We start from the raw sequence: 13,090 nt of genomic DNA on the forward strand, positions 1-13,090 counted from the left end.
TGTAAAATAGTTTATTTGGGCCTGGCTCAGAGGTACCACTCAGTATGTTTTGAAGCACTCTTATTTGTCCTTGTCACTTCTATTTTGCTTCTAACATGTTTTTCTTAACCCAATAGAATAATCCCCGGAAAAACTTTAGTGGATTCCAGAACTTCCCACAAAGCAACACAGAAAAGACTAAGAGGACGTGAGGGAGCATGGTGTAGACGCTGAAACCAGACAGAGCTACATTTGAATTTCGCTTCCCCCGATGGAAGCAATATTATCTTAACCTGACCCTGTTTCCTTAGCTGCGAAATGGGAATATTAATACTCCCCAGCGTATTGACTTGTTGTGGGGTATAGAGAAAGCATGTAAAACATGAACATACTCCTAACATAGTAAGCACTCAACGGATGCTATCTATTTTTAGTGTTGGTATATTTTGTGTTCTGGGGATGTTTGTGTGGGTTGACTGGAAATATCCAATTATTTATATAAGCTCTAAGGTTTCTCTTTAGCCTGTTTGATAGGAAAAGGACTAATTAGTTTAAGTATAATTAGTATTTGTTAATTTGTACTAACTGATTATTAATACTAATTAGCTTAAAGTACTGGTTAGTAAGTCATGGGTATATATTATATATATATGGATATATATATATCACCAAGATAGATCGATAGGTAGATAGAGAGATAGACAGATAGATTCAGTGACCCAGGCTTAGGAGGAAAGAGGAGTAGAAGGGAATTCAGGGAAGGTTTTTCTGAGGAAAAGGGTTGCTAGTTCATGCTGAATTGTGAAGTTGATTAGAAGTTAGCTAGGATACAACAGGAGGAAGTAAGAGATGCGAAGAGTAGCCTTAAGCGAGCTGCGTGTTGCTTCACTGGTGTTAGGCTGGAATGTGTATCTGGGTGGGCTGGGGTTGGGGTTACTGGTAGGGGACCAAAGAAATCCAACAGATAGACGGGAGCCAGACCAAGGCCTAATAAATAAGGCCTGGAAAGGAGTTTGAATTTTGTCCTGAGAGCAATGGGGAGCCACTATCAGTTACTTTTTTAATAAGCAGGGGAGTGAGAAGATCAGATATGCACCTTAGAGAAAGTACTTTACTGCCTTCCTGGAGCATGAACTGGAGGGGGCCAGAGGATGGGCAGGAAGCCAGTAAAGGAGGCTGTTGCAGAAATCCAGCGCTGGTGGCCTGGACTCCAAGTTAGCAGCTCTTTTTGCCTAAGTCCTACATGAAGGCAGGTGGGGCAGCCCTGTAGATCTGATTGTGGTTGTGAAAAATTAATATTGCCTGAGCCTGATTCTCTGGTATGTACACCTCTCCCCGAAGTAAGTCAGATCCTTTTGGAAGTTGGATTAAGTCCCCTGGGTCCACGGAGTGCCGTTAAACTCCTCAGCATACTAAATGGAATGGAATCTCAGCCTGCAGTCAGCCAGTAAATGAGTATAACATGTTGAATTCCAGCTAATGTACAGTCCTCGAAGTAGTATTAAGTCTGGGAATTCACTTGGGTCCCATTTGGAGTACTGAACTATGATTTACTTGGTCATACCCCAGTGACCTATATGTGCCAATATAGCTTCCATGGTTTTTTCTACTTTGTTCCGGGGAATAACTTATGGAATGAAAACATCCATTTTTTTAAATATATTTTCTATATCTTAATTCATTTTCTTGGTGGATAGGGATTATTGAGGTCAGTATTTAGTGTTCAAAAATGTGTAGTATAAATGAAAGTAGCAAGTCATAACCTAAAAATGTGTAGTTTAAATGAAAGTAACAAGTCATAACCCAAAGTTATTTTTCCTATCAAATGTATATAATAGTGAAAGTTCAAAAAAAGTATTGATATTCACACTTGGATCCAAAAGAAATTTAAACTTTATTTTACAAGGAGTTTTTAAATGCTCATTAAAAGTTTGATTTATAAATGGTATCGATTAATTGTTCACTGATATACAAATACATAAAGAGTGAGTCATGTGTCCACGAGGTACAATGTATAAAAATAAAACAAAACTGATGTCAACCTGGTAAGTCCTGTGAGGTCCTCAGGTAATTATCACCGTGAGCCTAGTATTTAATACCTGTTCAATAAGTATGTGATTGCCAAATGCAAATGATCATTAATTTGGGAAGCTTGTCTATCGAGGCCCCATATTCGTGGTGGAGTGAGTATTAATGTGAGACCTCTCTGTGTATCTGTGACACGTGTTCTGGGAACTTTGAATAATTGATATTCCCGAAATGTACAAATGAGGAAACCTCAAATATGATTCTGTGATAACTAAATTTGAAACTATCTTAGGAAATATTTTCCTTTAATAAAAATAACAAATCCTTGGATCAGGTTTTCAGAGTTCAGAGATGCTTGATAAGTAAGTAGGAAAAGAATTTTAGATATGCAAAGTGATTAAGTCATATTTATTTAGTTTGAGAAAGCAAAAAAAGGGAAAAGATACATAACACGGTGAAGAATTTTAGAAATATTTACTGGAATAAACAATAACAGTTCTTAATATTTATGTTTTACCATAGATTTTTCATTTTGCTTTCCAAAACATCACCTCATTTGATCTGTTTAAGAACGCTATGAAGTAGTTTTTGCAGATAGGGAAAGTGTATCATAGAGTAGTTAGACGATTTGTCCAAAGTCCAAACAGCTTATAAGTAATGAACTGGAAACTCTAATCTATGTTTTCTGACTCTTCAACCAGTACTTTAATATTCAGTAGCAAGTAAATAACTGGCATACATTACGTTATACATGCAGGCTTCTGTGAATAGCTAGTCCACATTGAAGACTTCCGCCTTGAACTGCCAACGCCTTTACTGCCTGTACCATTCATTTGCCGTAAAATTTTACTTTTAAAAAAATGTGGGATTTTTTTCTGTTTACAGAAGCGACACAGGTTCTGAGCAGAAAATTTAAAAATGTACGTTGGCTTCATGAATACTATGTGACCATAGATCGCACAGAAACATGCAGAAAAGAGCATATTTCTGACACTTGTGCTCTTCAGAGATGTTGTATGCTTTTAATAATAGTTCAAATGAGGGCTGGCCCCATGGCTGAGTGGTTAAGTTCGTGCACTCCACTTCAGCAGCCCAGGGTTTCGCCAGTTTGGATTCTGGGTGCAGACCAAGCACCGCTCATCAGGTCATGCTGAGGCAGTGTCCCCACACAGCACAGCCAGAAGGACCTACAACTAGAATATACGACTATGTACTCGGGGGCATAGGGGAGAAGAAGAAAAAGAAGGAAAAAAAAAAAAGGAAGATTGGCAACAGATGTTTGCTCAGGGCCAATCTAAAAAAAAAAAAATTACTTTACTAAAAAAAGAAAATTTCAAAGGAGATCACCAAAAACATTTTCATCATTTAGTTTTCAACAAAATAGTTTGAAAATTTTTCCCACGTTGGTAAACATCATTATAAAGCTCTTTGAACAGCTTCATAGTATTCCGTTTTCTGAATAACATCTGTTAAGGACTTGAGGATGCTTTCTGTTTTATTAGAAACAACAATGATGAACATCTTTGCTAAGGATCTCTTTGTGTAAATCCATACATTTTTTGTTAGCGTAAATGCCTGGCAATAAAATTGCTGGGTTAAATGATGTACAAAATTTTTCAATCTGACCAAATAGCCCAACAGAAAGGTTGTGCCTATTTAAATTCCCACTTTGCAGTGTATGAATGCCATTTTTTACACATTTGCCAATCCCTGATCTTGTCTTTTCAAAAATCTTTGCCAATATGGTCATCAAAAATAGTATATTGTTGTTTGGCATAGTTTAACAGTAAGATAGTAAATAAACTGAAGGAGGGAACTAAGATTTGCTCTTTTGTTTGTATCTTGCACAGTGCCTACTCTTTACTGTTGAACACGTACAGACATTTAACAAATAGAACGTTACCCAGACAGCACATGTAATACACAAAACACTGACCATGTTCTTCTTTGATTTTTGTTTTATCAAATTCTTCAAGTGCTGCCGTTCATTCTTCTGTGACATGAAATAATCGCCGTTTTCAGTGGTCCATTATAATGACAAGTACAAGTCGGAAAGTGTTTTAAGTTCTTGGAACTAGCGTTGTGGTTTTTGAGCTAGCAAGAGCTTTAAAGATCTTCTAATTTGATCCATCATTTTATGGCGAGCATGTATCATGTAAAGATATGATAAATCCTGGTGTGTTTTACAAATTGAAGTGGAAAGCTCAGTGTCTAATGTTTTTGCACAAATGTGTAATTGTGTCCACAGTTTATAGAAGTTACTCGTGTCCTCAGAAATTTAAACCTCTTTACTTTTTAATCCTTTGTAATATAGTGAAACTAAAATTGTCAACTGTTTTAAGAAAACAGAATTTTAGCCATGGCAATGGATTCTGGTTTTGAAGGTAAACCAAATGCATTTGCAATGAAACCAGCTCTGCTTTATCTAAATAATAATTTCCTATAGGCACATTATTCTACATAGCGTAGTCAACCATATTTCTTTTCATTTTGTTTTAGGTAGCAGTTTTACAACATCATCAGGATTATATACAGGAAATAATTCACTCACAAATTCCTCTGGATTTAACAGTTCACAGCAGGTAATTTTAAAAGCCAATTTAACTTCTGAAATTTTTTTTAAATGCAACAGATGATTTTCTTATATAAAGAAAGATTTGTTTATATTACACCCTAAGCAAGAGCCTTCTTAAGCCTTTTCATCGTTTTTCTTTCCCCGTTTTAAAAATCTCTTTAGCGATCTTATATGGTGAGTTGTTTGGTTTTCAGATTGGTTTAATTTTACTTAGTAATGCATCGTGGAATGGAAGAACTAGGAAGGGTGTATCTAATGTTACATAAAATTTGTTTGCAAGTCTGAGCACTTCACTGTGTGCTCCTTTGTGAATTCAGAGAAGACACAGAAACACAAGCATGTGTACAGTTATACTCTGAAATGTAAGAAATATGCAGGAGTGTTCTGACCGCTTGTTCTCGTGTGGTTTGATTTGGTAGGACTACCCGTCTTATCCGAGTTTTGGCCAGGGTCAGTACGCACAGTATTACAACAGCTCCCCGTATCCGGCACATTACATGACGAGCAGCAACACCAGCCCCACGACGCCGTCCACAAATGCCACTTACCAGCTTCAAGAACCACCATCTGGCATCACCAGCCAAGCAGTTACAGATCCCGCAGCAGGTAATTTTACTAATAAAAGTAAAATGTGCATTTTATTAGTCCTGCAGGCTATATTTCTGGTGGTTTAAATAAATATTTCTATCGTCGTATATTCATGCAGTGGTTGCATACTTTTGGCAAGTTTTGGCAAGGCCTAAATATGAGTCAAGTAGTGTGTTTGTGACATTAACTTTATTTTTATCTGCTTAAAAATTTTAGTACAAAGTATGTAACTTCAAAAGCACTCAAAATAGAGATTTTATTTAGTTGTAAACATATTCAATTTTCAAGATGTGTATATATATAGCTTTTTAGATTCATAGTTATAAATATTTAGCTATAATTCTTAACTATAATTGTAAATAATCTGCTTATGTATTGAATAGAAAATAAATGACATTACCTTTAATTCAAGGTTTATCATCATTAAATATTTAATGTTTTTAAAAAAATCAAATAGTATCAAAGGGTTGAACATGGAAAACAGAGATTCCTCTGTCTACCCTTTCTCATCATGGCCTTCTGTGAATTTCATAACAATCTATCTGCACGTGGGAATTTTTCATACTCCTGCACAACCCTTGATGGGCCCTTTCAAATGAAAGTCTCTCTACCTCTGGAAGTTTTCCTGCTATGTTTTTGATGTTTCTTCCCCTACATTAGTTCTTTCTGAAACTCTTAATATGGTATGTGTAATTTCCTGAATTGGTCTCTACCTCCATTTCTTATATTTTTCTCTTGTACTTCTCACATCCTTGTCTTAATTTTTTTTTTTTTCCTGCTGAGGAAGATTTGGCCTGAGCTAACATCTGTGCCAATCTTCCTCTACTTTGTATGTGGGTCACTGCCACAGCATGGCCACTGATGAGTGGCGTAGGTCCGCACCTGGGAACTGAACCTGGGCTGCTGAAGTGGAATGCGCGGAACCTAACGCTAGGCCACAGGGCTGACCCTTGACTTAACTTTTTAAAATGTAATCTCTCCTTTCTTGGATTATGAGGTGAGCTCTTATCCTCAAAGAGTCAGAGAGTTTTCTTCCTTTCCCTTTTATTCCTAGAGCCAAAACCCACTCTACAAGTCAGGCTTAAACGTACAAGTCAGGTGTTAACGTTGGAAGACTCATTTCTATGACCTTGTGTTGGTAGAGTGTTAATTCTGGGTGGTTGTCCTAAATCATGAAGAAAACGTTTCATGTAATGGATGCTAGTTCAAATTTTGACTATGGGTTTATCTTTTGAATATTAACAGATGACCCTCCCCAAAACTCCTTTCAGTTTTTAATGTTCTATCTTTTGTCTTAAATGCATACAAATGCTGTTTTATTCTAGAGTAGGAAGTTACACCCTTCCTAAACTTGTATTCCAACCAACTGCAAATACAGTTCTGCTGTACATCTCAACTCTGTAAACATCTTTATCTTTGATCATCATACTCCGTTTACCTTTATTTTAAAAAAAAGCTTGATATAATATTCTTCACTCACTTCACCCGTGTAAATACAGTATTCATAGAACCTAGTATACTTGTCTCTTTTGCCTTTTAATTAGATTTCGCATCTATATAATCACACTCAAAATAAGCCTTGTTGTAGAAGATATTGAATTTACTGTAGAAGTTATTGGTAAGTTTTCCTCTCAACTTCCGTAAGCTTCATACGGGCATCAGAAGGAAAGGTAATGGCTCTCCCAACTTTAGGAAGATCTCCTTTTTCACAATAGCCATCTGGATCATGCAAGCTTCTTGAGGACTAAAAGGAGTTTTGAAATGAGGATAGCTGTATGAATGAGAAGTAGAAAGACTCGTTAAGGTCTGTGGAATAACAGAATGAGAAAAGGAGACGGCAGAATAATTTTACTTAATTCATGCCATTTTGGTTGTGCAGAATACAGCATCAAAGAAACTGGAAGACTCATTTATATTTCTTAAATTAAAGTTGATGAGAGCTTTTTAAAAAAAGAACATTTAGTCATATTATAAAAGTTTGTCTGAATCTTGACGTTGTTCTAATTTGATTTATAAAAGGGATGCCACGTGAAGGGGGGTATGAGTGGGCACAAAGCTGTGGCACGTGGGGAAAAATGCGGTTATAATTTTCGAAAGGTATATATGATTTTATTTTAAGATTGAATGACATATTTTAGATTTTATTTGAATAAATGCTTCGTGTTTTAGGTACTTATTTCCATTTCAGTATCTTTATGGCTACAGTATAGGAATGCATTGAACTGGGGAGAAAATGATATTTTTCAGATTTCTTATATTCACCACTTCCCACTAAAATGAATGTGTATGGATAAGCTTTTCTTGTGTTGCATAGTTAGAAAGGGAAAGTTCAGTGAGTTTCCACGTTGAAAAAAAATCTGGATTACTTTAAAAATTCAAGGAAGATTTAGTCTGGGTTTTAGTGTTTGTTTTTTGTTTCTTGAGTTTTTTTCACATTTGTGGTAAGACTATGGATTCAGCCTAAGTTTTTTGGCATTAACTTTCCTTTTTTACTAGTCATATATAAAATTATAGGTTTGCCGTTCTTGATGAAAAGGAAGTTTTGATGGTACAGTACATAAATTCATTGAACTAAAGAATTAGCAGGAATGGCTTATCATATATAACCTAATGTTTTTGTTTTGAGATAAAAATAAAAAATAGTTAAAATAATTCATGTTTTTGTTGAAATACTTTCAGGTGCTTTTTTCTTTTAATTTTAATAGTCTACTGGGTTTAAAGTCAGTATTTTCTAATAGTGGAAAGTTAGGAATCTTACGTTTCTGCCTTTTAATTTCATGGTATTGTGCAGTACAAAAGAATGCACAGTCCATGTGGTCCTCCTCCCATACTTTATGATATCTATTCTTGTATCGTTCATAGAATTGTTATGTCATAATGAACATATAAAGATAACTTTGTAGAGTTTTCTCAGGGTAACATGTAAAGACCTACTTGCTTTTTAATTGTGCATTTTTAAAGTTATGTGAAAAATAGGTATCTTTTAAGTCCATGATATTATGCAGTATTACTTATAAACACGTACCTCCTCATGAATCTTAAGTTCAAAAATTATTTTAATGTGTTTATAACTAAATATTGAAAGCTCTATTCTCCTTTGGATAGACATGTAATAAATTAAAAATAACATAACTTGAATATGAAAGTTTAATCGCAAATTTTTAATTCATTTTAAAAAACTAAAAGCAGTGCCTTTGTATTTATTTTTGTTTATTTTTTATTGAGATGTAATCAACATATAGCATTATTTTAGTTTTGGGTATACAGCATAATAATTTGATATTTTCATATATTGTGAAATGATCACCATAAATCTAGTTTTAACATCCATGACTACACGTAGTTACAATTTTTTTTCTTATAATGAGAATTTTTAAGATCTACTCTCCTAGCAACTTTTAACTCCTTTGCATTCATTTTTAAAAATGAGTTTGTTAGCCATGTTTTGACTATCTTAAAATAAAATTTACGTCATCTGGAGATATGTAAGAATCCTTTGACCTTGAGAAATATAGTGAGGTTTATTTGGTATTTCAGCAACGTTTTAATTTATTTACTGGATTCAAGAAAGTCATGCCTCCTCTTCAACTAGAAATACCAACCTCCCCCCTCCGAACTGAAGGACATCTTGGTTGCTTCCAATTCTGGCACTTATAAATTAAGCTACTATAGACATTTGTGTGCAGGTTTTTGTGTGGACGTAAGTTTTCAACTCATTTGGTTAAATACCTAGGAGTGCGACTGCTGGATTATATGATGAGTATGTTTAGTTTTATAAGAAACTTCCAAACTGTCTTCCAAAGTGGTGGTACCATTTTGTGTTCCCCCAAGCAATGAATGAGTGTTCCTGCTCCACATCCTTGTCAGCATTTGACATTGTCAGTATTTCAGATTTTGGCCATTCTAATAGATGTGTAGTGCTATCTAGTTGTTTTAATTTGCATTTTCCTAATAAAACATGATGTCAAGTATCTTTTTATATGCTTATTTGCCATCTGTATATCTTGTTTGGTGAGTTGTCTCTTCAGATCTTCTGCTTACTTTTTAATCATGTTGTTTGTTTTCTTATTGTTGAGTTTTAAGAGTTGTTTGTACATTTTAGATGCAAGTCCTTTCTTAGATATGTGTTTTGCAAATACTTTCTCCCAGTCTGTGGCTTGTCTTTTCATTCTTTTAATAGTCTCTTTTGTAGAGCAGAAGTTTTTAATTTGAATGAAGTCCAACTTAGGGATTTTTTCTTTTATAGAACATGCTTTTGCTTTTGTATCCAAAAACTCATTGCCAGACCGTAGATCTTATGTTGTGATCTAGAAGTTTCATAGTTTTGTTTTTTACATTTTAGGTCTCTGATCCATTTTGAGTTAATCTTTGCGTGAAGTGTAAGGTCAGTGTCTAGACTGGTTTTTCTGCGTGTGGCTGCCCTGTTGTAGCACCATTTGTTGAAAAGCCTATCTTTGCTCGCTTGAATTGCCTTTAATCCTGTGTCAAAGATCAGTTGACTGTATTTGTGTGGGTCTACTTCTGGGCTCTCTCTTCTGTTCCGTTGATCTATTTGTCTATTCTTTTGCCAATACCACAGTGTCTTGATTACTGTATCTTTATAATAAGTCTTTAAATTGGCCAGTATCAGTCCTCTCACTTTGTTTTTCTTCAGTCTTGTGTTGGCTATTCTGGATCTTTTGCCTTTCCATATAAACTTTTAAATCAGCGTGTTAATATTCACCAAGTAACTTACTGGAATTTCGACTGGAATTGCGTTGAATCTATAGATCAAGTTGGGAAGAACTGACAATATTGAATCTTGACAATATTGAGTCTTCCTGTCCACGTACATGGAATTTACTGTTAATTTAGATTTTGATTTCTTTTGTCAGTGTTGTAGTTTTCCTCATATAGATCTTGTACATTTTTTAGATTTATATTTCTTTTTTTGGTGCTAATGTAAATGGTGTTGTGTTTTTAATTTCAAATTCCAATTGCTCATTGCCAGTATATAGAAAAACAGTTGACCTTTGTATACTATCCTTATATCCTACAACCTTACTATAATTACTTATTAGTTACAGGAGTTTTTCTGTTGATTCTTTGGTATTTTTTACATAGCCAATCGTGTCATCTGTGAACAAAGACCGTTTTATGTCTTCCTTCCCGATTTGAATATCTTTATTTCCTTTTCTGGTCGTATTGCATTAGGTAGGACTTCCAGTACAATGTTGAATAGGAGTGATGAGAGGAAGGCATCCTTGCCTTGCTCCTGATCTTAGGCAGAAAACATCTAGTTTCTCACCATTAAGTATGATGTTAGCTGTAGGTTCTTTGTAGATTTTTCAAATCAACTTGAGGAAGTTCCCCTCTCTTCCTAGTTTGCTGAGTGTTTGTATCAGGAGTGGGTGTTGGATTGTGTCACATGCTTTTTCTGCATCTACCAATATGATCATTTGATTTTTCTTCTTTAGCCTGTTGGTGTGATGGATTATATTAACTGATTTTCAAATGTTGAGCCAGCTTTTTATGCTTGGATATACCCCACTTCATCATGGCATATAATTCTTCTTACAATTCTTGCACTTAGTTTTGCTGATATTTTGTTAAGGACCTTTGCATCTATGTTCGTAAGATAGATTGGTCTGTAGTTTTCATTTCTTGTAATGTCTTTATCTGATTTTGGTATTAGGGTATTGCTGACCTCATAGACTAAATTAGGAAATGTTTCCTCTGCTTCTGTTTTCTGGAACAGATTCTAGAGAATTAGTATTATTTGTTCCCTAAATATTTGGTAGAATTCAACAGTGAACCTATCTAGGCCTGGTGCTTTCTCTTTTGGAAGGTTAATTATTGATTTGATTTCTTTAATAGATATAGGCCTATTCAGATTATCTGTTTCTCTTTGTGTAAGATTTGCAGATTGCTTTTCAAAGAATGCTCTGTATCATCTAGGATAAAAAATTTGTGGGCATAGAGTTGTTCATAGTATTCCTTTCTTCTTCTTTTCTGTTTTTGAGGAAGATTAGCTCTAAACTAACATCTGCTGCCAATCCTCCTCTTTTTGCTGAGGAAGTCTGGCCCTGAGCTAACATCCATGCCCATCTTCCTCTGCTTTATATGTGGGACGCCTACCACAGCATGACTTGCCAAGTGGTGCCATGTCCGCATCCGGGATCCGAACCAGAAAACCCCAGGCCGCCGAAGCAGAATGTGCACACTTAACCACTGCGCCACTGGGCCAGCCCCCCATTATTGTTCTTTTAATGTCCGTGGAATTGCTTAGTGATGGCCCCTCTTTCATTTCTGATATTAATAATTTGTGTCCTCTCTCTTTTTGTCTTGGTTAGCCTAGCTAGAGGTTATCAATTTTATTAATCTTTTCAAAGAGCCAGCTTTGAGTTTCATTGATTTTTCTATATTGTTTTCCTCTTCTCAATTTCATTGACTTCTCTGATTTTTATTTTTTTCGGCTTACTTTTTATTTAATTCGCTCTTCTTTTTCTAGTTTTCTAAAGCTTGAAGCTTAGATTATTGATTTTAAATCTTTCCTCTTTTCTAATATATGCAGGCAATGCTATAAAGTTCCCCCTAAGTACTGCTTTTGGAAAATTTGATAGGTTTTTTTCGTTTTCATTTGGTTCAAAATAGTTTTATTTTTATTATCATTGAAACATTCCCTTTTAAAGAGATATATATTTATAAACAATTTGTTGGTGAAAAATTTTAGAAATTTGATGGTATACAGTATGTATCATTTGTTACAGTCATCTGGTTATTCACATCTTCCCAATTAAATGGCTTTCTGTTGTTGGAGAACGTGTTTAGTTTCTGAGAACAGGATGTTTCATGGTACATTGAAATTCCACTGTGGGTAAAAGAAAATTTTGGTCAGAGTCAACCCTTTTTTTTCTTATTCAAATCTAAGACTATAAGACAATATCAAAATTAAATCCATGATTACTTTAATTTTTAAATGATAGATTTTATCTTAAATTTCTTTTAAATTTTTAAAGAAAAGTGTCTTTTAAATTTTAAATTTCTTTTTAAAAATAATTCTTTACAAAGTCAGTGATCTTCTACATTTAAAAACATATAGAGTTCAGAAAAAGAAGAAAAAGACATTTTAGGATGTTTTCCTTTTGTGCTAATATCAAAACTCACATATTATCATATCTTAGCCACTGACATATAAAGCATATTTTATTTCCTTGTACTGAACCCTAAAAATCTTAAGGCATATTATTAACACCATAAGCGAGTACATTTTTTAAAAGGTGATAAAGAAAATTTAACCACTTGAGAGTAATTGTTGTGAAGGAATTTTTTTAATTGACTTTTCTCAAAAGAGTACTTAATCCTTTCTTCTAAAAATATTTTTCTTGGGGCTGGCCCAGTTGTGTAGTGGTTAAGTTCATGTGCTCCCCTTCGGTGGCCCAGGGTTTGCGGGTTCAGATCCCGGGTGTGGTCCTACACACTGCTCATCAAGCCATGCTGTGGTGGCGTCCCACATACAAAATAGAGGAAGATTGGCACAGATGCTAGCTCAGCGATAATTTTCCTGAAGCAAAAAGAGGAAGATTGGCAACAGATGTTAGCTCAGGGCCAATCTTCCTCACCAAAAAAAATGTATTTTTTTTTCTTTATCATATGACTCATATATGTGTAATCAAAATATGAACTCATTTATAACCTAATTACTGTGCTGTTTATTTAAATAATTTGTCTTGAAAACATACTTCTTGTCCAAAACCTCTTAGAACATGTCATAATAATTATGTCAGCTATCGTAACAATAATACATAGTATAAATACAATCATTGAGTTTAAAGCTTTATATTACATTACTTGAAATCTTATACCTATGAGGTAGGTACTGTTTGTGTCCATTTTACAGATGAGGAAAATAAGGCACATAGCTCTTAAATACTCAATAAA

General features: G+C 34.6%; 1 protein-coding gene across 31 annotated transcripts in view; it reads left to right on the forward strand.

The window, feature by feature from the left end:
- EYA1 (EYA transcriptional coactivator and phosphatase 1) overlaps window positions 1–13,090 on the forward strand; it is a 321,626-nt gene that overhangs the window by 215,760 nt on the left and 92,776 nt on the right. For all 31 annotated transcript variants that reach the window (XM_070630426.1, XM_070630435.1, XM_070630432.1 and 28 more), the window contains 2 exons: window positions 4,507–4,589; window positions 5,002–5,188. In XM_070630426.1, the coding sequence (XP_070486527.1) occupies window positions 4,507–4,589; window positions 5,002–5,188 (270 nt within the window). The remainder of the gene's footprint in view (window positions 1–4,506; window positions 4,590–5,001; window positions 5,189–13,090) is intronic.

The sequence above is a fragment of the Equus przewalskii genome, chromosome 8 (genome assembly GCF_037783145.1).
Source record: "Equus przewalskii isolate Varuska chromosome 8, EquPr2, whole genome shotgun sequence".
NCBI lineage: Eukaryota > Metazoa > Chordata > Mammalia > Perissodactyla > Equidae > Equus > Equus przewalskii.